Source organism: Halichoerus grypus, chromosome 7 (assembly GCF_964656455.1).
Source record: "Halichoerus grypus chromosome 7, mHalGry1.hap1.1, whole genome shotgun sequence".
NCBI classification, from domain to species: Eukaryota; Metazoa; Chordata; class Mammalia; order Carnivora; family Phocidae; genus Halichoerus; species Halichoerus grypus.
The window spans coordinates 85,297,814-85,325,787 of record NC_135718.1 but is presented as its reverse complement, the minus strand read 5'-3'; the positions used below and the strand labels follow the sequence as shown (position 1 = coordinate 85,325,787).

Below are 27,974 nucleotides of genomic sequence, written 5' to 3'. Positions count from 1 at the left end.
TTTCTATAGAATTCCTGATCCTAAGCTGTTCCCCGATGAGCCTGCTGAGACCAGCATCCCTGGAAGGCCCATTTAAAACCCGGCTGTGGCTGTCCTTCACCAGCAGATTCCCATTTAAGGATGTGCATTTCTAACAAGCTCCCAGAGGATGCCAAAGCTGCTAGTTGGAGAGCCATACTTTGAGAACCATGGCTCCAGCTTCTTTCCCCTTTCACTACATCCAACAGAGTTAAACCAACCCTCCTCAGGCCAGACATCAGTGTACCAACCAGGGCTGTCACATGAAAGCTAAACCAACTCCCTTCCCTACGTTAGCCCCTCTGTTAATCAGGTCCCTTGTCTATCCCGACCTCATCTCTTGTCCAACCAAGCAGACCCTTCCACAGCTCTGGCCACCGCAGATCTCACTCTGCTAGAAAGCTCTCCTTATCTGCCAATAAATGGCCACTCCTTTATCATTCCTTATTTATTCACTCAGTAATTCAATTTATGAGTCACTATACTTAGTGCTGTGAAAAATACTGAGGTCAAAACCTGCCATAATTAGCTTCAAATCAACAAATACCCCATGACTCCATATCCGTCTTAGAAATTAAATTGTTTCCACAAGCAAAAAATAAGTCCCCCTAAAGCATTTTGAACTGGTTTTTCCAGGAGTGGAAATGGATACTTAGCATATCTACTGTAGTCTCTTTCCTGGCCCTCTTCTAACTTAGTATCCATTTTAAAGAGTTCTAAAAAGAGTTCAGAGTGTAATAAAGATTCCACTATGTATATGCTAAATAGATTTGCAACCTCATGCAGTAGGCTTAAGAAAACTAACTGCTGGTAATTACAAACTGATGCTGGGTATTCTCTCTATATAGGAAACTAAAGTATTTGAGGGCAGGAAATAAGCCTTCCCCATCTTGGTATTTCTGGAGTTTAATGGCGCACAACAGCTCAAGATCTAGACAAAAGGATGAAACCACTCACTGCCTATTAAATTTTCCAGATGAAATATTTTTACAGACAACACCACGGCGATATATATTTAGTGTAACATTTTACTCTTTTGAACCAAATAGACATTTTTCTAATCCTCAAAGTCCTATGACTACATTTTTAAATTTGCTTTTACTTGTGCTTAATTTTTAAATAGTATTTATTCATATTCCAGTGCAAATCTTAATGAAGTCATTCAAGTTATCCAAAACTAATAAGCCCATGGAATAAATGGAATTATTAATGATAAAGGAAGCTTTCACACAGACCCAATTAAGTCAATTTTATAATTTTATTAAAGCATGACAGAAGAGCCCATGTAAGTGCAATAAAGTTTAATGGAAACTCAGTCTGGTACTAAGGGGTGGGCATGGTATGCAATGAAAGCATAAGTTATAAATAAGAAACAGTCTTACAGAAAGTCTCTATTTCCTCAGAAATTAGGCAACATCTACTCATGATCAAATTTATGCACTCAGAGCTTGTGGATAGCTAAAATGATGCTATATATTGCTTATATAGTCTGCATTTGAAAAATGAAGTTATTCTTTAATTAGCATTTCTAAGCCAAAGTTAACGGCTGTTTGAAAATGAGGCTCATTACATGATTCTGTAAATGTACTCATAATAACTGACATTACCACACAGCTGTATAAACATATTTACCATGACATTTTTCTTCTTACCGCAGGTGTATATTTTCCATTCTGAGCATTAGTAATACGTATCTCAGACTAGCCTGGTTTAGTATTAACACTGACGGGAAAAAAATATTTCTTAAATTATTTAACTATTTGTAAAATAAAATGTTAACCCCACAGAACATTTCATATGTCATAATACATCTTATTTTTTTATTTTTATGCTCCGACTTATCCCTGAAAGGGTTTATTGTAGCTACTTAATTCTTTTTTCTTTCGGATATATTAACAATAAAATCTTCATCTAAAAACTCAATAAAATCAGTCTCAAAAGAAATAATCTGATTTGCATTACCAGAAGACATTACTTGCAACATGAGTATATTTTACGTTTTTCTAGTAACATTTGTAAAATATAATTTTTAAAAGGTAAAATATTCCATAATATAATCATATAACTAGGAATCATTTTATTAAGGTAAAACACGAGTCCCCGAACAAGCTAAAGATAAATTAGCCTTTCTAAATTTAATATAAAGTATCACATTAAGAGGAAAGGTTTCGGGAATGAACTTTTGGCCTTCTTAACTATTTTTTTTATTATTATGTTATGTTAATCACCATACATTACATCATTAGTTTTTGATGTAGTGTTCCATGATTCATTGTTTGCATATAACACCCAGTGCTCCACGCAGAACATGCCCTCTTTAATGCCCATCACCAGGCTAACCCATCCCCCCACCCTCCTCCCCTCTAGAACCCTCAGTTTGTTTTTCAGAGTCCATAGTCTCTCATGGTTCATCTCCCCCTCCGATTTCCCCGCCTTCATTCTTCCCCTCCTGCTATCTTCTTCTTCTTCTTTTTTTTTAACATATAATGTATTATTTGTGTCAGAGGTACAGGTCTGTGATTCAACAGTCTTATGCAATTCACAGCGCTCACCATAGCACATACCCTCCCCAATGTCTAAACTTTTGGCCTTCTTGAACATCAAGAATGGTAATGTCTTAGGTGATAAAAGTCTACAAATATTTTAGCATACAAATAGCATATTTGGTACTGTTGAAAACAAATGGCTTAGTAACGACTTATGATGATCACTTACAAGAAGAGGTTTAGGAAACTCCCACAAAATTATATTTTCTAACAATTCAGAAACTTCAATCTTGGAGATTACTTTTTAGTTTAGCAAAAATAAAAACATTAAAAACTTCACACTGGCAGGTAATCAAACACCTCCCATGTCTCAAGTGATTTCTTTTTTCTTTTACTTTTTTTAAGATTTACTTACTTATTTTAGAGCAAGAGAGAGCACGAGCGGGAGATGCAGAGGGTGAGGGAGAAATAATCTCAAGCAGACTCCACACAGAGCACAGAGCCTGATGCGGGGCTCGATCTCACAACCCTGAGATCACGACCTGAGCAGAAACCAAGAGTTGGACTGAGCCTCCCAGGCACCCGCAATGATTTCTAAAGATGTTTAACCCTTTACCTAAAGGACATGAGAATATTTTTCAGCTGTTCCATGCCTATTAGCTTTGCCCTTCCTGAAGGAAGGAATAGGCAGACTTTTCTTTTCCATAAAAGGGATCTGAATTGTGGGGAACACAGCACACATGCTAGGTTTTATCTGATCTGAACACAGTGGAGAAGACACGGATAATAAAAAATGTATTTAAGCACAAACTCAACGTTTATTCACACTGCCGTCTCATGCTGAGCGAGTGCCCGAATACACAACTTCCAACGCACAGGAGGGGCACTCTTCCCTTCTCTGCACAAACATCCCGGAGCCTGGGAATGTCTTTGGTGTCTGATAAATCCAGGATTTAGAGTATTAATGTTTAGCATACTTGGAAGGTAATGTCAACTATCTCTGGCACCCTCTGATTTTACACAGTGCAGTTCGGGTCCCACTATCTCTACCATCTCTAAACAGCGATCACAAAGGCAGCTTAAGGGACAGGAGCTCACGGGGCTTTCTATGTCCTCATTCATCCCAGAGGGGAAAAGCACAGTAACTGAAGCAATTTGTTATAGTCAAGCATATGCTCCAAATTCTTCCCACTGTAATATTAGTAGATATATTTAAATATATAATGTTACATTTTAATATTTATTTTTACAATTAATGCTTCTTTAGATATACCAAAATATCTACCCACTTCTTTGCTCATATTGATTCTTACCTCTCACGCTTGCATCTGGGTTCAGTTTTCTTCTAGTTGAAGCATACAGTTCTGCAGCTCTTTTGGCAAAAATCTATTGATAGTATACACCCTCAGTCTCTGCAGATCCCAAAATGTCTTCTTTTCATTTTTACTCTTAAATTATTTCCCCCCAGCACTTTGAAGGGTTAGCCCACAGCCTTCTGGCACCTGCTAGTAAGTTGGCTGTCAGTCTTAGGAAGGAAACCTACCTTTGTCTGCAGTCATTGTTAGCATTTTCTTTTTCTTTTTTTTTTTAAATTTTATTTATTTATTTGACAGAGGGAGACAGCAAGAGAGGGAACACAAGCAGGGGGAGTGGGAGAGGGAGAAGCAGGCTTCCTGCCGAGCAGGGAGCCTGATGAGGGGCTCAATCCCAGGACCCTGGGATCATGACCTGAGCCGAAGGCAGATGCTTAACGACTGAGCCACCCAGGCGTCCCTAGCATTTTCTTTTTGATGACTATTTCATACCTGATCCCGGCTCTTCAAACCTCTGACAAATCCTCCCCCATTCTCATGCTGGGCCAAGGACCTGAGTTTCTAGATCCCTGGGGATACACTAGCAATCAGCAGCAACCCTCACTGCCAGGGGCCCCGCAGCGTCTGCAGGCAGGCCAGCTCTCTGACACCTGCCTTCTCCTAGAGATAAGTTACTCTCACATGTAAGGATAACCCTACACTTGTGCCCTAGATGCCATTTCCTCGCACACTACAGAGCACTGTCCAACACTTCTCGCAAAATCTTCCCTCTCTACTGGCTCACTCCATCAGTTCACAAATAAGCTTAGTTTTTCTGTTTTAAAAATAACAAGACAAACAGAAACTCTCCCCTCAGCTCATGCCCAGATTTCCAGACAGCACCCTAACTTCAGCTCCCACTCATCACTCTGTTCATAAAATATTAGCTTTGATCACAAGGGAGATCATAGTCAAGTTTGTTGGGATCACACTGAGATCACTTGAGATCATGGTTCACTACTGCCATATTGATATATCTCTAATTTTTCAGGTGAGTTACTATCCTGCCTTAAAAGTATGTTCTGGGAGGAACCACGATGTGTTTTAGTAGACGAATGGATAAATGAACAGACATTGATGCAGACAATGGAACATTACTCAGAGCTAAAAAGAAATGACCTTTCAAGCCATGAACAGACATGGAGGAATCTTAAATGCTTATTACTAAGTGAAAGAAGCTGATCTGAAAAGTCTACATGCTGTATGGTTCCAACTATACGACATTTTGGAAAAAGGAAGAACTATGGAGACAATATAAAGATCCATGGTTGCCAGGGGTCGAGTGGGAAGGGAAGGATGAAGAGGTGAAGCACTGAGGTTTATGAGGGCAGTGAAGACACTCTGTGATACTGTAACGATAGATACACATCATTGTACGTCTGTCCAAATCCCCAGAATACACACCACCAAGAATGAACCCTAATGGATACAACCAAGGCCTCTGAGTGATTATGATGTGTCGGTGTATGTCCATCCACTGTAACAAGTCCCGTCTGGTGCGTGCGGTCGGGGGGCACACGGGAAGTCTCTCTACCTCCCTCTCCATCTTGCTATGAAACTAAAACTGCTCTAGAACAAATAGCATTTTTTAAAAAAAAGTAAGTTCTGGGTGATTTTGGTAATTGCTGTTTTCATTTAAAGCATAACTACAGTCAAGTTTCAGTCTTTCAGACTACCCAGTGATATATCATCCAGTTTGCAAACTTGTTGAAGAATGCAACTTTTCCATATTCTGATTAATTCCTTACTCAGTAGGATCCCCAACAGACGAAAGAAAACAGAAGCCAAGAACAGCAACAAATGAAGGGTACAATGAACTGAAAGCCACTCACCAACTAGATTTTCTGTTTTCTGTCTCATCTACTGAGATAGATAATCCAAATTCCCTGCATCGTGTGACCGTATATGGATGACCTAAATTATTCACATGAATAAAGCTTGTTTAATCCTCATTCTTCCCTGGAGAAGCAAGCACCATGATTATCCCCATTTCATCAACGAGAAAATGAAGATTTACCAATGTTGCAGAACTGACATTAAAGCCTGGTGTCTGAGCCCAGAGCCTAGACTCTTATGCACTGTACAGGTCAGTCCTAAGGACTCAGGTTCCTAAGGTAACGTACGCCCTCCAACACGTGAGCCCCGTCAGGGTTTTAGGAACTAAACTACCTGAATTTTACTTGCTTTAATTCATCTTACGAATTTACCTAATGACACAGCATATATTGTACTTTTTATTAAACTTTATAGTAAAATTAATTGAACTCTTGAAGTCAGCAACCTTTTGGGCGTGTAAAAACAAACCATTACTTTTTGAAAAACTGGATTAAGGCAACAGACAGTTCTACATAGAAATTAACATTAAATCTCTTCTTGCTCTGGGGTGCCTGGGTGGCTCAGTCGGTTAAGCATCTGCCTTTGGCTCAGGTCATAACCCCAGGGTCCTGGGATCAAGCCCCGCATCGGGCTCCCTGCTCCTCCCTGCTCCGTGGGAAGCCTGCTTCTCCCTCTCCCACTCCCCCTGCTTGTGTTCCCTCTCTCACTGTGTCTCTGTCAAATAAATAAATAAAAAATCTTAAATTAAAAAAAAAATCTCTTCTTGCTCCAGTTAAATAATCTCATTCCTTTAAGCCAGATAATATAAAATAAGGCCCTCACCCTTTGCAATGAGAACATAATTAAAATGGAGATTTTATTATTGAAAACTTGGTCAACAGAAAAATTGAGATTGAATACCCACAACTTAGAAATCATAAATGAGGGGCGCCTGGGTGGCTCAGTCGGTTAAGCGGCTGCCTTCGGCTCAGGTCACGATCCCAGGGTCCTGGGATCAAGCCCCATGTCGGGCTCCTTGCTCAGTGGAGAGCCTGCTTCTCCCTCTCCCCCTGCTTGTGCTATCTCTCCCTCTGTGTCAAATAGATAAAATCTAAAAAAAAAAAAAAAAAAATCGTAAATGATAATTCATCAACTAAGAAGACACCTTAGTCTTCATCTGACATCTGCCTGAGAAAATTGATACTGAAGGCAGAGACTGAGGGAAAGCAAATTAACTTTTAAAACTGCTTTAGATATCCTCTTACCATTAGAATCTAAGACTCTATTGTCTTGATTTCCCCCCACTACAATCAACAGGTTGAAAATTTCAGGAGACAGCACAAGGCTGTGGAAAGACTGTATGAAACATAATTCTTGTGAACTTTGGTTTTCTCACGGCCTTATTGTACGAATCAACTGAAAAAGCAAAAGACTGTATTCATATCAAGTGTTATTTCAAATAGAAGCTGCTCAAAAATGTATTTGCAACTTATTTTCTAAAAAGATATTTAAATCTTTTCTCAGAAGCATCAAAGATTAAATGTCACAAAAGTTAAACTATTTCAGTGTTAATTACGTACTTAGATAAACCAGATCAGGGTCCCAGTATGCCAACTAGCTTGTCTAATTTATTTATTTATTTTTAAAGATTTTATTTATTTATTTGACAGAGACACAGCGAGAGAGGGAACACAAGCAGGGGGAGTGGGAGAGGGAGAAGCAGGCTTCCCGCCGAGCAGGGAGCCCGATGCGGAGCTCGATCCCAGGACCCTGGGGTCATGACCTGAGCCAAAGGCAGACGTTTAACGACTGAGCCACCCAGGCGCCCCTAGCTTGTCTAATTTAAACTAGTCCAAAATGCAAGCTCACATATCAGGAGATGTAAGGGAATGAAAGTAATGTAATGTGTATTATATAACGTAACCCTGGATGCAACCTCACACAGCCTCTATTAAAAATGGAAACTGTGCCTTCCCAGCCAACCCCAGCGGGCTGTTGGGGAGCTCATGAGAGATGCTACATTTGAAAATGGTTTAGGGGGTGCCTGCGTGGCTCAGTTTGTTGAGCGTCCGACTCTAGATTTCAGCTCAAGTCGTGATCTCAGGGTCCTTGAGATGGAGCCCCACATCCGGCTCTGTGCTCAGTGGGGAGTCTGCTTGAGATTCTCTCTCCCTCTGCTCCTCCCGCTCACACTATCTCTCTCTCTCACTCTTTCTCTCTCAAGTAAATAAATAAATCTTTTTTTTTTTTTAAAGATTTTATTTATTTACTTGAGAGAGAGAGCACATGAGACAGGGGAGGGTCAGAGGGAGAAGCAGACTCCCCGCCGAGCAGGGAGCCCAACGTGGGACTCGATCCAGGGACTCCAGGATCATGACCTGAGCCGAAGGCAGTCGCCCAACCAACTGAGCCACCCAGGTGCCCCAAATAAATAAATCTTTAAATAAGAAAATGGTTTAAAGTATTAGGCACTTTTTTAATTGAAAAAATTTTTTTCTTGTTATTATTAAACCAAAAATTCAACAGGAAGGGTTTCAAGAGCTATAAATTACCTAATAATTTTCATTTGTTTTTCAAAAGAATCACTTTTCCTCTTCAAAGAACATTCTATGCCACATAAAAACCAGTTGATACCTCAGTAATTGTGTCCCTCTCCCAACTGCTGTGTGAGCTCGGTCTTTTAAAAATAATTCCCTTCACCACCTCTGAAAAGACATTTTGATACTGGCTTAAACTTTTATAATACATCAACTGGTGCAGACTTTTTCCACTCAAAAAAATGTCTATATCCCTGCAGTTAAATTTCTTCCATGTGCTATAAGCTATAGCCAACCCCCAAGAAAGTGACCAGAACCCTACAATAAGACCATTTCATAAGCAAGCTTATGTTTTTCCTCCAAGAACTTGGCTAGTGAAAATCAGATGCCAATGATGCATCTGCAGGACACGGAGACACAAGGCAGGAGAGCAGGACGGCACACGCTCACGACTCCGGTAACACAGGGAATACTTTCTCGGAAGGAAATCCAAAATGAACACATTCATGTTTTTAAGGCACGTGTAATGTAACTGAGACACCAAGTATTTGAGCCTCTAAAGATACAGTAAAGTAAATCTAATAACACTGGTACACATGTTAAAAACATAAGCCACTCAACTGGAAGTAAGAGCTGCAGAGGTTAAGAAGCTTTTCCCAGAGGTAACCAGGCAGACCTCGTTAGTTCTCAATTGCACCACAACTATTAGGTGCAACATTCAACTATTCATGACCGGCTCACGGAACGGCGTCCTTGAAGGTTTAATACAACACCCTAGAAATACAGAACGGCTCCTGGTAAATTTAACTGACCAAATGCTTTCTAACAAATACATAAAACTAGATGCTAACAGTATTTTAATGATTTAAAACACAATTTCATGTTCTTATTTTTAAACTGCTTTGTTGATGTATCATTTACACAAATAAAATGTACAGATTGCAATGAGTTCTGACAAACAGGTGAACTCGTCCACGTGACCACTACCAGGCTCAAGCTACAGAATGTTACTCCTTGCATCCTTTCTAGCCAGTCTCCCGACTCTGTGCCACTCCGGACAAGCACTGATGGAACTCCTGCGTTCACAGAGGACTCCTCTCCGCTCGGGAACTTTGTGGATGGAACCCTGAAGACGTACTTTGGGCCCTGTCTGTCATCAGCAGACGCCTGGGAGACCCCTCCGTGCTGATGCTGTGGTATCCGGAAGTCTGGTTTCCCCGCACCACGGAGGGAATGACTACATCACAATACGTTCACACGTCCTCCTGCGGATACACATGGAGGTTGTTTCCAGCTTTTGTCGAACAAAACTAAAGCTGATGAGAACATTCATGCACAAGTCTGCCTGTGGGCATGTTTTCACTACTTCTGGGTAACTATGCAGCTATGGACTTGCATGTGTGTCTACTCAGAGCCTGGCTGTTGTGCAAGGGATGACACCACGTTCGCGCCTGTCGAAAATGTTCCACTTTGTTCTGCTTTCTGTCCAACACTTGTCCTTCTCAGTCTTTCTAATTTTAGCCATTCTGGTGGCTCTAAGTGGTATCTTGCTGTGAATATTATTTTATTTTTTAGATCTTATTTTTAAGCAATCTCTACACCCAACATGGGGCTCGAACCTACAGCCCCGAGATCAAGAGCCAGGAGCCCCCTCGCTGTGAAGTTTAAATAACTGAAGTTCTTTTCAGGTCTGCCCATTTTTTAAAAATCGACTTATCATTGTATTGTAAAAGTTCATTAAATCTTCTAGATACAAGTTCTGTCACATATTGTTTTACAGATATTTTGTCCCACTTTATGCCTTGCTTTTTCATTTTTTAAATAGTCACTTTTGATGCCCAGAAACGTGTACAGTCTTTAAGTCCAATTTATTAAAACACTTTTTTTATCATATGAATAGTGATTTTGTCCCAAGAAGTTGCTATGGTCTGAATGTTTGTGTCCACCCCTCGCCAATTCATATGTTAAATCCGAATGTGATGGATTAGGAAGTGGGCTTTTAGGAGGTTGTCAGGTCATGTGGATGAGGCCCTCATGAATGGGATTAGCACCCTTACAGAAGAGAACCCAGAGAGAACCCTAGCCCCCTCTGCCACATGAGGACACAATGAGATTCACCACCAGGAGGACGGCCCTCACCCGACCACGCCGGCACCCTGATCTTGGACTTCCAGCCTCCAGGGCTGTGAGAAATAAAATCTGTTCTTGGTAAGCCACCCCTGCCTGTGCTACTTTGTTACAGGAGCTTGAACGGACTAAGAAATCTTGGTCTACCCTAAGTACATAAAGGCTTTCCATGCTTTGTTCTTTAAGCTTTGATTTTAGGTTTTACAACATTTAGGTCTACGATCGATTTTTTAAAAACCGTGGTATTTGTCGTGAGACAGAGATCAAGGTTATTTCACCCATCCCCCAAGGGAGCCAGTTCACCCAGCACCACATGTTGAAAGGCTAATCTTTCTCCACAGAATGACTTTGGCACCTCTGTTGAAAAATCAATTGGCTATATATGTGTGGGTCTATTTCTGGACTCTGCTGTTCTATTTATCTGTTTGTCTATCAATCATGTTCTCTTAAAGAGGTGAACTGTAGGGGCGCCTGGGTGGCTCAGTCGGTTAAGCAGCTGCCTTCGGCTCAGGTCATGATCCCAGGGTCCTGGGATCGAGCCCCACATTGGGCTCCCTGCTCAGCGGAGAGCCTGCTTCGCCCTCTCCCTCTGTCTGCTGCTCTGCCTACTTGTGCTCTCTCTCTCTGTTAAATAAATAAATAAAAATCTTTAAAAAAAAAAAAAAAAGAGGTGAATTGCACATTATTTCCTCTGTCTTGGTATCAGGAGTCAGAACCAAGGCAACCACTGATACTGATGTATTCCTTCAACAAGGAATAGCAACAGATTGAGAAAAATGGCAAAAGTTTGTATTTTGTTATTCTTTAAAAATGATCACTTATTGGGGCACCTGGATGGCTCAGTTGGTTAAGCATCCGACTCTTGGTTTCAGCTCAGGTCGTGATCTCAGGGTCATGGGATCAAGCCCCCTTGTCAGGCTCTGCACTCAGCGGGGAGTCTGCTTGAGATTCTCTTTCCCTCTGCCCCTCCCCCACATGCACACACCTGCAAGCAAGCACGCACACGCACGCACACTCTCTCAAATAAATAATAAATCTTAAAAAAAAAAATCACTTGTTCTTAAAACAATAAATATAAGCCAAAGTAACACTAAAATGTGTTAAATTAGTTTTCTAAGTTGACTGTTATTCAGTCAACTATTTGGAATGAATACAGAGGCAAAAAAGTACCAAGGGGGTTAGCTCCACAAAGGGTCATCAGTAAGCCTTTCAAAATTTCCCCAAAATGCTTCCCCTGGCCTTCAACTGGATGGTGCTCCCTCAGACTCATCCCTGGTCAGCTCTTCCCAACTATAACCACCCCACCCTGGCCGCCCAGGCCAGCCTGCTTGCCCATCATAATCAAGAGGTATGAGTTCACTCCTTCTTTAGAGAGAAAACAGAAACCATCTTTTAGATTTTGAAATTCATCTATACTTCCACGCATCTTTTGTTCCTTCCCAGGAAAGAAAAAAAAGGAAAGCGGAGATGTCCCTACTCAGACGCTGGTTTCTCTACCCATGTCCTTCATCTTAGCCTTTGGGTCAAATCCATGTCTCAGGTGGTGAATCCCTGATGTATCTGAAACCAGAAACTGGAATCCCCGAGAATTCTCAATACCATACGTTAGTCTGTATTTTTCATACATTTATGTTTAAAATAACAAGTGACATAAATCATACACAGTGAATAATTTTTCCAAGATAGGATTATATTAAAAGTTTCAGAGATTTCCTGTAACACAAGAGATTTAATAACAAAGGCATGGTTTATTATTATTATTAACCAATATATTGTAATAAGATTATATATTTCAATAATATGTAAGAACAATCTATACCTCATAGACATCTAGTAACAGAAAACAAATGAAATGAATATAACATAAATGTCCAACAAAAATCATTTAAAAATGAAAAAATATATAAAAGTCATTATATTTTATTTATTTTTTATTTTTTTTAAGAAGGCTCCACACCCAGCATGGAGCCCAACATGGGGCTTGAACTCATGACCCTGAGACCAAGACCTGAGCTGAGACTAGGAGTCAGACGCTTAACTGACTGAGCTCCCCAAGCGCCCCAAAAGTCATCATTTTTTTTTTTTGAGAGAGAGAGAGCGCAAGTGGAGTAGGGGCAGAGGGAGAGGGAGAGAGAATCCCAAGCAGACTCTATGCCCAGCTTAGAGCCCAACTGGGGCACTCGATCTCACAACCTTGAGCCCATGACCTGAGCCAAAACGAAGACTCAGATGCTTAACCGACTGAGTCAACCAGTGCCCCAAAAGTTATCATTTTTTAAATGAAAATTTTAAAACACACAAAACAGTGACAGTCTTAATCTCTGTTTCATGAAAAATTTCTTTCATTTTGCACAGATGGTGTGGTCTCCACGCTGGGCATTCGGGTATATTTTGCTTCATTTAAACTCATTTCCGTTTTTTGTTTTCCTAAAATCCAGTATAGTTGACATACACAGCAATACTAGATTCAGGTGTACAATATAGTGATTCCACAGTTCCAGACGTTACCTGGTGCGCATCACGGTGCTCATCCTGACAGGTGTGCTCCTTCATCCCCATCCCCTGTTTCCCCCATCCCCCACCCACCTCACCCCTGGTGACGATCAATGTGTTCTCTAGAGTTAAGAGTCTGCTTCTTGGTTTGCCTCTTTTTTTTTCTTTATTCACTTGTTTTGTTTCTTAAATTCCACACCCATTTCCCTTTTTAATGATGAAATTATTTTGTCTGCTTGCCCTGATTTTGGTTGTGCCAATGAGGTCAGTATTGCTTTGTGAATTCAGATTACAGATCAGTTTCAATCCCACAGCCACACTCACACCTTCTCTGCATTTGTTCTACTAAAGTATTGGCAATAATTGCAGCCCGTAGCATGTATCAAGCCCTGGAAACCATCAGCAGACATAATGAGGTAGCATTCCAATAACATCATTTGAATCTCCTAGAGAGGGGACCAGCGTGACACAGAACCGCAGGTCCAGACCACCAGTTTGCTGTACTTGTTAGTTCTTGGAACACCGTTCCCTGGAATCATACAAAGTGATGAACTATGTGAATGAACTTATTAATATTTATTTTGTGGGGCACCTGGGTGGCTCAGTCAGCTAAGCATCTGCCTTCGGCTCAGGTCATGATCCCGGGGTCCTGGGATGGAGCCCCGCATCAGGCTCCTTGCTCAGTGGGGAGCCTGCTTCTCCCTCTGTCTTTGCCTGCCGCTCCCCCTGCTTGTGCGCTCTCTCTCAAATAAATAAATAAATAAACTCTTAAAAAAAATACTTACTTTGTTTGCAAGAATGACTCACTGTTAGCAGCAGACATGGCTAAGAATACACACGAAGACATGTAACAGCCACAAGGGAGAGTGTGACTCTTTCTCTCCTGCACGATGCTGTCCAGGTTCCCAGGAATGTCCTCCCTGGCCCGCGACCTGTGCGCCCGTGCTTCCTGCTCTCGCTCAGGACTTGATGTCAGTGGGACCCTCTGAATCATCAATCTATGCCTTGATTGCTAAACCTTAATTTTTACAGGAGAGTTACAACATTTTCCCTATTTTCCTGATTTCCCCACCATTTGGGGTCTGGGAAAAAGGACATAAATTGTGCAAGGAAACCCTTCTCTTAGGTATCTTCATCACCTGCCCCTCCTCATTTCCTGCTCTTGGCTTCCAATCCTGCTATCTTCCACCATGTCTGGGTGCCACTTTCCTTACCCCCTTCCCCTGCCAGTGTTCAGTACATTTACTATGTATTTTCACGCTGTAGTATAAATGTATACTATATAAAGATACTTACTAATGATTTACTCCTGCTCCTCCTCAACACACAACAATCAGGTTTCCACTCTCACCTCCTACAGAGCCTGGTCTTTGACCTCTGATCTCTTCTCAGCTCTCCTTTTCCTCAACTTCCGTGTAGCACCTGCCCCCACTAACCCATCCTCTACTTGGTTTTCTGAGCAGGGCTCCATCCAGGTACCTCCTACTGCCTTTCTGTGGGCTGCTTGTTCTGACTTCTTCCTCAAATGCGGGTTCTCCTCAGGTTCTAAGGAGCCCAGCCCTTCCACCTGAGACACTGTTCCTGAGTGATTTTAGCGAACTCTGACCCAGGACGCCCCGACCCCGAAGTCCTTCTCTGCAGCCGCAGCCTCGCTCCTGACCAACAGACACTAACTTCTATCTGCTGGGGTATCAGCACCTGGAGATGGCAATCCTGCTTTCCTTCAGGCCATGCTCAGGGCCCACGCGGCCTCTGTACCCATCCTACCTTCAGCATGTCCTGGAGCCACCTCACTGCACCGGCCCCCAAGTCTGTCCTTAAGTGAGCCAGGCTTCTTTCCAACATGAGACCTTCACATGCTGTCCTCACTTCTTGAGAAAAAAGTTTTCCCCTCCCCTCTTCTTCACTTGGCTGGTGTTGTGAGTTGCCGTGTCCCCCCAAGATTCACACACTGAAGTCCTAACCCCAACACTGCGGAAAGACCTCATTTGGAAACAGGGTTGATACCGAGTAATTTCTTCAGATGAGCTCATACGACTGGTGTCCTGATATAAAGGGGAAGCTTGGACACACACCCACACAGAGAGAATGCCCATGTGAGGATGAAGGCAGAGACGGGGGTGATGTGTCTACAAGCCAGAAATGCTGAAGACTGCCAGCAAATCACTATAAACTAGGAGAGAGGATGGAAGAGATTCTCCTTAGAAACCTCAGAAGGAACACCTTGATCTCAGACTTCTAGTCTCCAGACCATGAGACAATAAATTTCTACTGTTTAAGCCACCAGTCTGTGGCACTTCATATGGCAGTCCCTTGGAAACTGACACACCTAGTTGTCGTTCAATCTTAGCTCAAATGTCACCTCCTGCAGGAAGTCCTCCCTGTCTCCCTCAAAATGGACTAGTCCCCAGCTCCCCGACTTACATGGCTTCACTCCACCCTTCCTTCGTGGCATTTATCGTATTCATCTGTGTGATTAACTGTACTCGCATTTATGTCCTCTAGGCTGTAAAACAGATCAGTCCGTGTCCACAGTTACTTCTCCCTGGCCTTGAAGCACTGATCCCCATCTGAAACTGGCTGCATCATCTATGTATGTACTTATTTACTGCTTGCTTCTTCCTCCACGGAGCATGACCCCAGCCTGCAGGACAGCGCCAGGTATGTGGCTGGTGTACAGTGAGCGAGTGTATCAATAAACACCAACAGCAGAACCCAGGACTGCTCTGCCCGCTACTGTGTCCCCAGCACACAACATCAGCCACACAGAAGGCAACCGAGAATTCTACATGCTGAAGAAATGACTAAATGAGCCTATCTAATAGGGCAGGCAGTTCATTATAAGGGTGTTGTAATCACTTAAAAACAGTAAAAGTTTTGGGGCGCCTGGGTGGCTCAGTCATTAAGCGTCTGCCTTCAGCTCAGGTCATGATCCCAGGGTCTTCGGATCGAGCCTTGCATCGGGCTCCCTGCTCGGCGGGAGGCCTGCTTCTCCCTCTCCCACCCCCCTTGCTTGTGTTCCCTCTCTCGCTGTGTCTCTCTCTGTCAAATAAATAAAATCTTAAAACAAAACAAAAACAAATAGTAAAAGTTTGAGGATTGTAACCTTCTATATATTAAAGGAAATCTCGTTTAGTAATAATACATTATTCATCAACTCACTTCTGCTTTCCACCTAATATTTAATATTTAAGAATGTTTGCCAACAAAAGAACTCAAAAGGCACAGCTCTTAGCTATCACTGATTTAAAAATGATTTAAATTTATGGACTGAAGATAAAACTTTAAAAAACTTTCTTCATTAAGGTTTCTGCTCTGAAACAGCAAAATGGAGAAGGCTAAAATGTTTTTTTCAAGATTGTCAAAAAGGAAAAGTGTCTTCCTTGGACTATTACATATTGCTGAGGTTTTTTTTTTTTTTTTTTAATTTATTATTTATTTATTTATTTATTTATTTATTTATTTATGAGAGCACGTAGGGGGAGGGACAGAGGGAGAGAGAAGCACGGAGGCTGACATGGGGCTCGATCCCACAACCCTGAGATCACGACCTGAGCTGAAATCAAGAGTTGAACACTCAACCGACTGAGCCACCCAAGTGCGTCACAACATGGAGAAATTTTTAAAAATTATTTTTATCCATTATCCTAAGTTTCTAACAGAATAGGGAGTTTCCTTTTTTTCTATGTTTCCTGTGGTCTTTGCCCAAAACACATACATTTCATGTAGTTGTAATAATATATGGCTATGACTATGAGAAAAATGATAAGCCAATTCAAAACTATATTTGGAAGAAAATCAGTATCACACAAACCAAGAGATAGTGTCCCAAGTGCTAGTGTTTGCACTCTGTCATCTTTAATCAGAAAATCTCTCAAAAGAGCTCCTTTTGCATAGGAATCTTCAGGAGTTGCAGAAAAGCACTTATTGGGGGGGAAACAGACCCCCTATCATTAATCAGCTCAGCGGACAAGGTAACTGAACACCAAACAGAACCCTGGCTTTCAAGGGATTAGACGTCAATTTATTTAATACTCGCTTACTTGGATTTTGACGTTTCTTCTTCCCTCATTCTTAAGGTAAAAATTCTTGACCTCAAAAAGGATCCTGACACTGTTTTCCAAAATACACCATAATCAGAAAAGCATGACTTGAAGTATAAAATGTATTTTTAACAAGAGTAAGAATCTCAGAAAAAAACAAACTACTTACCTAAAAGGTTTCAAGGCTAAAAACAAGTAAACAACTAAATAAACTAAGAAATCTCATAACAAAAACCCACCAAAACACAGAACATAAGCAGTGACTCAAGATAAGGTTGTCACTAAAATAACATAAAAAAAAACTTTAAAATGTTTGTAGTTCTCACAAAAGTTAGCACCGTGGATGTTGTGGAAGTCTGTGGGAGAAAATAAGCATTGTGGGAACACCTTCTGGTTTGCCTGTTAGCTTCAATGAACAGCAACGATAAAAATACCGGAACACTTAACGTTTCAGAGACTCTCCCACTCTTGTGGACGTGCTAATATCACCCCACCAAGCATGCCTTTCTTCAGAAAAAACTAAAAGTAGTTCTAAGTCTTCATTAAATACACTACCATGAAAAATTTTACTTTAAAAAACTTTTTCTTAAGATTGGCTTGTCCAACACATGTAATGGCTTGAAATTTTACTCTTTAGAAGATGGTCTGTTTCATTCGCATGTGTGAACACCATACACGCATGTATGGACCTGCTCCATGCCATTCACGCCCATGCAGCGGCTAGCCTGTGTCACATGGGGGGGCTCACCATGATCGGCTCTCCCATTGAGATCAAACTGTACCAACGGCCTTTCTCTGCACTGCACATACATCACTCAGCACCGACTGGAGCGGGGTGGGGGGGCACTCGGCTCAAGGAGAGCCATGCTGTGACCATTTGGGGTAAGTCCACAAAGCTAAACCATCTACTAGAAATGGTCTTCAATTAAACAACTGGTAGGAAATGCCAACTTGCTCCTCACATTCAGGCAGACCCACTTTGCAAATCCACCCCAACTGTGAACTCCTTAAAGTTCCATAATCAATATTTCAAGGACCACGCAGCCAAGGCCCCAGGAGAGTCCCTATCGGAACCCAAAATCAGCAACTGGAACAATCAGATGATAAAGGGTCAGCAGGGTCACTTCTCTGCTATTGTGACCTCTGAACCCCACTCCCACCTGCTAAATTAGGACAAAAGCTCTCTTTCCATTCTCAAAGACATCATTATTTTGAACATGAAGATATTCAAAACAAAAACAATGCAATATTTATAAATAACAAAGCAAAGGAAACCATCAACAAAAGGAAAAGGTAGCCGACTAAATGGGAGAAGATACTGCAAATCATGCATCTGATAAGGGGCTAATATTCAAAATATATAAAAAAACTCACACAACTCAACAGAAAAAAAAAATCTAATTTTAAAATGGGCAGACAACCTGAATAGCCATTTTTCCAAAGAAGACATGCAGGTGGCCAACAGACACATGATCATCATTACTGATCATCAGGAAAATGCAAATCAAAACCACAGTGAGATATCACCTCACACCAGTCAGAATGGCTACAATCAACAACATAAGAAACAACAGGTGTTGGTGAGGATGCGGACGAAAGGGGGACTGTTGGTGGGAATGCAAACTGGTGAAGCCACTCTGGAAACTGTATGGAGATACCTCAAAAAATTAAAAATAGAAGTACCCTCTGATCCAGTAGTGCTACTTCTGAATATTTACCTGAAGAAAATGAAAACACTAACCCAAAAAGATACCTGCATCCTCATGTTTACTGCAGCATTATTTACAACATTCAGGGTGTGGAAGCAGCCCAAGTGTCCATCGACGGATGAATGGATAAAGATGTGTGTGTGTGTGTGTGTGTGTGTGTGTGTGTGTAATATTACTACTCAGCCATAAAAAAGGATGAAACCTTGCCATTTGCAACAACGTGGATGGACCCTGAGGGTGGTATGGTAAATGAAGTAAGTCAGACAGAGAGGAGAGAAACACAAATGCCCTAGGATCGCTCTTGTGGAATCTAAAGCAAACAAACACCCCAAGCTCACAGGTACAGAGAACAGACCGGTAGTTGCCAGAGGTGGGGGAGCTAGAGGGTGGAAGAAATGTAGTTGTTGTTTTTAGTTTAAATAAATGGAATTTTTAAAAAACAAGATTAAAATTTTTTTAAAGACCAGGGCACCTGGGTGGCTCAGTTGGTTAAGTGTCTGCCTTCGGCTCAGGTCACAATCCCAGGTTCCTGGGATCGAGCCCCGCGTAGGGCTCCCTGCTTCTCCCTCTGCTGCTCCCCGTGCTTGTTCTCTCTCTGTGTGTGTCAAATCAATAAATAAAATATTTAAAAATAAATAAAAATAAGTAAATAAAAATAAAAATTTTTTAAAGACCAATGTGATATTTACAAGTATTACTTGGTTCAGGAAAACTCTTATGTCTGAAACTACTAGGCATTTTGGCCTAGAAGTGTCAGAGTAATGAGAGAAGAAAATACTCTGACAGGGTTCTTTTACTCTCAACTGGTTGAGAAATGTCCAGACAGAGCGCCTGGGTAGCTCTGTTGTTAAGCGTCTGCCTTCGGCTCAGGTCATGGTCCCAGGGTCCTGGGATCAAGCCCCACATTGGGCTCTCTGCTGGGCGGGGAGCCTGCTTCTCCTCCCCCTCCCATTACCCCTGCTTGTGTTCCCTCTCTCGCTGTGTCTCTCTCTGTCAAATAAATAAATAAAATAAAATAAAATAAAATAAAAAAAAGAAAGAAATGTCCAGACGCCCTGGCTATGATCAGAACAGCCACTCAGAAGGATGACAAGCCGCAGGAAAATAAGGCTTGTAATTCAGGTATTCAAACAAGTATTTAAAAAATGTGCCTGTCTTAACAAGCAAGGTTTTAAGGTGTGAGACGGTAACACGAACCAGCTTTTGGTTTCCGATTTCCCATTAACCTGACCTCAGGGAAGAGAAACTTGGTAACTCCGTATCTCTGAACCGAACCATCAGCTTCTGTGATGATTTTTTCCCACCCAAAACCCTTCTTTAAAACATTTCAACCGCACACTTGGTGCGTGTGCAGAGTTGTGCACTCATCCATAACGTGGCCCTTTCCAGAAATGTCTGCAAGGACACAGGCCAGAGCCCAGAGGACTCGGAGGGGGCACTGCAGCCCGTCCAACTTCCCGTAAGGAATCCTCTTCAGCAACTAATCCTCTGCCTGTAGGGAAACTACATTAACTCCAAATAATCTCTCTTGAAACTCTTCAAGTCAACATGATGTTTCAAATAACCCACAGCTATTTTCAACTCCCTTCTGGCAGAGGATTTTTCTTTCTAGGCTTTTCTAGGTCCCCTGATTGGCCCCGTGTATGCCAAGATTGCCTTGAGTCATTCTGCTTCAAAGGAAGTGCAACCTCAGATGGTCTCACATGCAGCTTCCTCTACCGCTGGAATCCACAGGCCGAGTCTACACAAGTTCAGGAACTTCAAAGAGCTGGCCCCCAGCCAGCCACAATTGTGCTCAGCTGCCTCCTATCCTAGTCAATCCACCTTGAGGAAGAAATGCACACATTATTTACCAGAGAGATCCAAACGCTGTCTTCCTACCACTGGTGTGGCTTTCTCTGAAGATAAGTCTTAGTGTTTTCAGACCTTGTCAGTGTAGTTCTGAAGCACATAGCAGGTGCTCAGCAAACACTTCCTGACTGCATGAATACCTGAATCGGGCAGCTGCTCCCCATCCTGCCTCTGGTGTTCTCCCAGCACTCACAACTAGAGGACCTGGCCCCTCGCTCTCTGTGCCATCAGCATCAGGAAAACGTGGAGGAGAAACATCAAAGGAGCATGAGCATCAGCTCCAGTGTCTGAGTTGGAGAGGTCCCCCCACAGCTGAGAGGGAGGGACTCCACAGGCAACATCACACACAGCAGACGAAGCCTAAACCCACCGCCTCCCGAGTTGCCCTCTGCAGGGGTTTTCACACTTTCTCATCGGGCAGAACATACCAGAACATTATGGTGCTTTTTTTTTGAAGTATCATGCTGAGTCTGCGTGAGATGGCACAAAACAGGATCTATTCAATAGAATTGTATTTTTTCAAAGATTTACTTCTTTGGGGTGCCTGGGTGGCTCAGTTGGTTAAGCGCTGCCTTCGGCTCAGGTCATGATCTCAGGGTCCTGGGATCGAGCTCCACGTCAAACTCCCTGCTCAGCGGGAAGTCTGCTTCTCCCTCTCCCTGTTCCTCTCCCTCCTTATGCTCTGTCTCTCTCAAATAAAAAAATAAAAAATCTTAACAAAAAAAAAAAAGAACAAAAATAAAAGCAATAATTGAAACACTTCCCTTTAAAAAATTAAATTTAAAAAAAGATTTCTTAATTTTAGAGACAGAGAGAGAGAAAGCATGAGCAGGAGGGGCAGAGGAAGAGAGAAACTTTAGGAGACTCCCTGCTGAGTGTTGAGCCCGAAGGTGGGGGGAGTGGGGTTCAATCTCACGATCCTGAGATCATGACCTGAGCCAAAACCAAGAGTCGGACACTTAACCGACTGAGCCACCCAGGCACCCCATATGTGTATATAAAATATATATATTTTAAACAAAACTCAACCAAGGGCCTATATCACAACAAAAAACAAGCTTATGAATTTTAATATGATCATTTCAAGGTCTTGCATCAATAATAATATAACTGTTCATGTCTTTCCACATAATGTTTACGAACAAAAGGTAAGAACAGATATGAATAATTTACAAGAGAAAAACTCAAAACTGAGCAAATTCTATCCACTTAGCCTATTTTTCAGCAAACTTGAAAGAGACCAGGTTTACTGGATGCAGCAGAGACATACCTAGGCAGCGTGTGGGGCATCAGGGCGCCACAGAAGCTGATTTGAGAATGAAACCATGACACAGCAGGGGAGGCTGGAACAGGGGAGATGGGGCTCCACACACAGCCCCTAAAGGTGCCCCTGCCAAACCTCTCCCGAGAAGCAGATTCAGCCCCACGCAGGCCTCGGAGAGCCATGGCAACCCCCTCCTTAGCTTAGGAAGAAGGGAGACCCCGGATCCCACAGACCCTTCCAGGGCACCTGCAAGGTCTGTCCCTTTTACATTCTTACTCCCTCATGAGTGTCCAGCGCAGTGTTCCAGAGGCTACATGATGAGCAACACTGCAACAGACCGAGTGTAAAAACAGACAGAAAAGTCCAGCTGCTTCTATTGAGCCAGACAGTAAAGAGATTTGTAAACAGTATAAAACAATGCCACTATTCTCATTTTTTTACTTGCAGAAATAGTTATTTTTTCACGAAATATGTTATTTATGTTAACGTGCAATAGTTTTATTTTTTAATGAATTAATGAATATTTTAAAATTCTGGTTTTTTAAAATTTTTTTATTTATTTATTCATTTCAGAGAGAGAGAGACAGAGAGAGAAGCAGGGGGGAAAGCAGAGGGAGAAGGAGAAGCATACTCCCCACTGAGCAGGGAGCTCGACTTGGGGCTCGATCCCAGGACCCTGAGATCCCATGACCTGAGCCGAAGGCAGACGCTTAACCGACTGAGCCACCCAGACGCCCCCTAAAATTGTTTGAATTCCTACTGTGGTAAAGATTGATAGCTGTAACTCACATAAACAAAAGCTCCCGGAGGTCCTCAACCAATTTAAAGAGTGTAAAAGGTTCTACAGGTCAAAGAGTCTGAGCACTGTGGCTCAGCTAGCCAGAAATGTCTAGGCAAAGACCGAGAACAAGGGAGACCCCACGCAGCTCGCTTCGCTACAATGCCAGGGTGGGCTAATCCGTTTATACTTACCGCCACAGACCTCTAATTAATTATTTTGTTTTGAAGATCCTGGAACTCTCGTTCATTGGGAATAGGTCAATCCCATTTAATTAATGGAATACACTAATTGGTCACTTAAATTCTGAGATCCCTTACCCTCTGTTTTGGGGAGGGGAGGGTTGTGCTGCCAGACATTTAGATCCCAGTGAAGGGCCCCCAATTCCAGCTAAACTACATGGAGTGATCACAAAGAGTTTCTCAGTGTCAGATATCCTGGAAACACCCTGAAGGGATCTTTAGTTAGTCCCCGTGGCAAACCATTCACATCTGCCCTCAATATTGTTTTCAAAAGAAAGTCATTTTTTCTCTGCTACATAGCAGTAAAATCAAAACTTTTTTCTTCCACTCCTTGTACTCCTCAGCACATACCCCCGATTTAGAATATAAATTACAGAAATGTACTTTTGTACCAAAACATTTGTTAAATTCAAAAACACACAAATTAGACGTTAACAGGACAATGTAAATAATACATTAAAGTATTGCTTTATTGATTGATGGTTCAAAAACTGTTTCACTATAACATTTTTATTTATTATTTATATATTAACATAGTAAGAGCAGTGTTATTATATATATGTGTGTGTATATCTATACATTTTTTTTTAAACCTCTGGTCTGGGGCACCTGGCTGGCTCAGTCAGTAGCGCATGCAGCTCTTGATGTCAGGTCGTAAGTTCAAGCCCCATGTTGGGCATAGAGCTTACTTAAAAAAAAATAAAATAAAAAACAGGGGCACCTAGGTGGCTCAGTCTGGTAAGTGTCCGACTTTTGATCTCAGCTCAGGTCTTAATCTCAGGGTTGTGAGTTCAAGCCCCAAGTTGGGCTCCACATGGAGCCCAAAAACAAAACATAACCAAAACCAAAACCAAACAAAACATAACACAACTCTGCTCCTAATTTCAGTTTATTTAGGTACTTAGTTTTAGTGGCTGTCACCATGGGGAAGAAAAATCCAAAGATAGTATGTAGATCCAAATGGAAGAAGCACATCGTTAGTTGCAATACCAAATCATGACACTTGCTTTTCAATTCCACCAATGAGTTTTTAGAGGTCTGTCCTCACATACTACAAATTTAAAATGCTGATATGATCCAAGCGGTGACTTCAATAGCTAATAACCTAAAGGTGCAATATGCTCAGAGTGAGATCAATCACTAGTAAGAGGCACATACTTAATAAGTTGAAGAACTAGGATTCAATGCCCCAGAAAATGTGATTTCAAAGTCATGTAATAACCGTTGTTGCTCAAAGTGTGACCCACAACCAGCTACATCTGCTGGGAGCTTGTTATAAATGCAGAGTCCCAGGCCCCAGTCCAGACCTACTGACTGATTCCGCTTTTTAACTAAATCCTTGGATGATCTGTATACAAACTAAAACTGAGAAGCACTGCTCCAAAACATTTTCATATATGTTTAAAAAATCTCCTGAATGGCTAGTATCCAAGAACTCTGAACACCTGAATACAGGTGCTCCCTAGAGAGTTCAACTTCGTACAGTCTGCTATCTAGACATCCTTAGAAGCCTGAAATGACATCTATTTGAGAGAGTCGGCGACACAGAACGATCTGTTTCTCTAGATTGCTGAGTTTTACCACAACAGCTCACCAGAGAGATAAATACATAGTCTGCACCCGTCAGGCCTTCTAGGGAAAAGCTTCCACATCGATGTAAGAAATGGCCACTCTAAAACTGCCAAGAGCCCCCCTAAAATGTGAACCCCTAAAAGGCATGAATCAGGTCTTACTTATTTTGTCTCACTGGGGAGCAAGTATAGCGCCTCGGCACACGGTAGCATCGCCCGTGTATGTGTTAAACGGATACAGGAAAGAATGAACACAGCTCTCATGTGGGCTCCCACTTTGTGCAGACATTTTGATAAACACCGCATGTATACTTTCATACCCTCATGACAACCCTTGGAAGTGTAGGCTCAGGGAGGGAAAGTAATTTACCCGACATTACATACCTGATAAGAGACTGGATGTAAATTCAGGTCTGACTTCAACGCCCATGAGCTACACCATTGGTTCTGAAAAAAGGTGAAAATCAAAATCATCTGAGGAACTTGTAAAAACAGATCTGCACTTTTGGAGCACATCCTTCTGTACTGGTCTGACTTTTAGAACATACATTCAATCAACCAAACCCCAAACTGAGTACAGACAGTAACAAAGGACCCTAACTGGGTTACAAGTGCATCACAACCATACTGAAGGAGGTAGAGGAAGGAACTGGTCCTAATAAACTCAGTAACACTGTTTTGACTGAATACTGTAAGACTAAAGAAAAAGTAACTACACAAAGATTATGTGTTTCTCATAGGGGTACAGGCTGGCCATTCTGAAACCGCTTGATGCCCCAGGTTTCTCACCATGGGCACTACCAGCATTCTGAACCATTTAATTCTGTTGTGGGGGCCGTCCTGGGCATGGCAGGAAGGTCAGGATGTCTCTGGCCTGTCCTCACTAGATGCCATTAGCACTCCCCCACCTGAATTGTGACAATGGACAGGGTCTCCAGACATTGCCAAATGACCCTTGGGGACAAAACCGCCTGCAGTTAGAATCACTGCTTTTTGTGTCTACAAGATTTGAACAAACAAGGAAATGTATTATAGATAATGGGTGCCAAGTCTCTCACTGCTGGAGAAAATAGGCTGCCACTAAGAAAGGCAGTGACGTTAGAAAGAACCCTGTCCTACGGGATTTGAGTCAGAGGTAGGTAGATACTGAAACGAATGTGTGCAGCTGTGCTAGCATACTTATGTGCATTCACTAGCTCTGTCCACCAAAGGGCCTACAAGCAAAGACACCCAAGCAGCAGGGAGCATGTCCAGCACCCTGATCTTGGTTTCTAAATACAAGTATCCAGTACAAGAAACCCTTGGAGCTCTAAAGCCATTGCAGGAAAAATAGAGGACAAGCCTAGAATACCTTGTGATGTCTCAAAGTACAGATGTGCTAAAAAAAAAATGCAGAGAGAAGTCAAAAGCTAATTCAAAGGAGTTCTCGATGGCCAAGGCTGCAACTATTTGAGCAGGAAAATAAATTGATGATGGTATTGGATGAAAACCCATAGAGTAAAATAAATACTCCTGAGGCCATACTGACATAAATAAGTAAACGAGGGAAAAGGGACAGTTCTTCCTTACAGTCACTTTCCAATTACTGAATGTGGAAGGAATAGTAAAAATAAAAAAATTAAGCAAATACCATAGTAATGATTGTTGCAGGCAAGAGTGACAGTGGTTTGATGAGAATATGGATATTTGCAAAGTCATCAAGCCACAGATGCTCTTGCCTGCAAGAATTACTACTATGGTATCCGCCTAATGGTAATTTTTGTTGAGAAGCAGGATATTTGCAAAGTATCTCCTCACAAGATACTTAATTACAAAGGAAAAAATAGTAACTACACAGAGACAGAGTAAAACAAACTGGTGGATACCGTAACTAAGAAATCAAAGTTACCATCACCAGTAGTAAGACTTGGTGACATCATATACCCCTGATATGATGTACTAACAGGTGTACAGCTTTTCTCCTGTGGTATTTCTGCCCCAAATGCATAACCTCATTCTAATGATGAGAAAACATCAGATATACCCAAATTGAGAGACATTTACACACACACACACACACACACACACACACACAAAGTGCTCTTCAAAACTGCCAACATCGTGGAAGATAAAGACTGAGGGGCTATCATCAAACACAGAAAGAGACGGGGAAAACAAGACAACTGAGTGCAATGTGGGACCCTCGATCAGATTCTGGGCCACAAAATGGATATAAGTGGGAAAACTGGCAGAATTCAAATAAGGCTTGTAGATCAGTTCATAGCATTAAGACATCAGTTCATAGCATTAAGACAATGTTCATTTCCTTGTTTTAATAATTGTGCTATAGTTAGGTAGGATGAAGAAAAGCTGGGTGAAGGGTCAAGGGGAACTTGCTAAGTTTGTTTTTTAAGATTTTATTTATTTATTTTAGAGAGGTAGCGTGAATGGGGACAGGGTGGGTGGCAGAGGGAAAGGGAGAATCTCAGGCAGACTCCCCACTGAGCGAGCACAGAGCCTGACCTGGGGCTCCATCCCTGGACCCTGAGATCATGACCTGAGCCAAAATCAAGAGTAGGATGCTCAACTGACTGAGCCATCCAGGCGCCCCTCTAAGTTTTTTGAAGGTTTAAAATTATTTCAAATAAAAACTTGTGAAAATAAGCCCACATGAATGAATAAGAATTCCAGGGAATGGAGATCTAGGCATTTATGTTTTTAAACATCTCAAGTGATTCTGGTGCAGTCACCTGGCAGGAATTTGGAAGCCTGCACCAGCAATCAGTTTAAAGAAAAGAGTGACAAACAAAACATGAATCCTTGACTGAAAGCCGGTTACAGGACAGGTCCTCTACTGGGGCACCAGGATGAGAATGACAGGATGGGTCCCTATCTTCAGAGCTGTCACTCTGCTGGCTCTCCTTATAATCAGATCCCCTCTCCCCTTACGGTGTGTGACCGGCCCCCACTGCGGTGCAGGTGCATCTGGCATTTGTCTACCTGTAAGCACAGTTAGCATACTGCCCAGGTTGGCGATATGAATACAGCACCGTGACCCTCCACACTGCCCCTTTCCAGAGCCTTGGCTGTATTTCCAGTGAGCCTTGTGAAGCACGTGTACAAGTCCATCTGTAGAATTAACAGCCCTCTGCATGCTTGTGGCTGAGCGCCTATGTCTTGTAACTCCTGCACAGTCTGTCTCTAAACAACCAATATTGAAAGTGGAAAAATAAGGTTTCTATACAACACTTGGTCCATGTGTACACCCTTGGTTCCTGTTGCAGCTGTGTCTATCTAAGTCTTTTAAATTATTTTCTTAGGATAAATGTTTATGCTTGGAATTACTGGGTCAGAGGCTATGAACGTATTTACAGTATTTAAACTTTTTTTTTTTTTAGGTTTTATTTATTTGAGAGAGAGAGCGCGCGCACTAACGGGGGAAGGCAGAGGGAGAAGCAGACTCCCCGCTAAGCAGGGAGCCCGATGTGGGGCCTGAGCTGAAGGCAGACGCTTAACCGACTGAGCCACCCAGGTGCCCCATATTTACAGTACTTAAACTGCCCTCTGCATCCTTCAACCTGACAAGGTCTGGGCCTCCTCTTCTTTAAAAAACAAAAAATGTCAGTTTAAAAGACATGAAATTATTCTCCTGCCTTATTTTAACTGCCATTTCTTTAGTTAACTGTACCCTCCCACAAGTCTTCTCGCT

At 42.1% G+C, this 27,974-nt stretch overlaps 1 protein-coding gene across 13 annotated transcripts in view; it reads right to left on the bottom strand.

Moving 5' to 3' along the window:
* The window catches only part of DISP1 (dispatched RND transporter family member 1), a 179,284-nt gene that overhangs the window by 76,514 nt on the left and 74,796 nt on the right, over nt 1-27,974 (bottom strand). For 8 of the 13 annotated variants that reach the window (XM_036109012.2, XM_078077818.1, XM_036109018.2 and 5 more), the window contains exon 2: nt 24,667-24,733. Coding sequence is in view for 3 of the 13 variants with exons in the window: in XM_078077816.1 (XP_077933942.1) it covers nt 24,671-24,716 (46 nt within the window). In the remaining 10 variants the exon portion in view is untranslated. Of the gene's footprint in view, nt 1-24,666; nt 24,734-27,974 lie in introns of those variants that run through there. The other 5 variants (XM_078077816.1, XM_078077817.1, XM_036109007.2 and 2 more) reach the window with 1 other exon arrangement.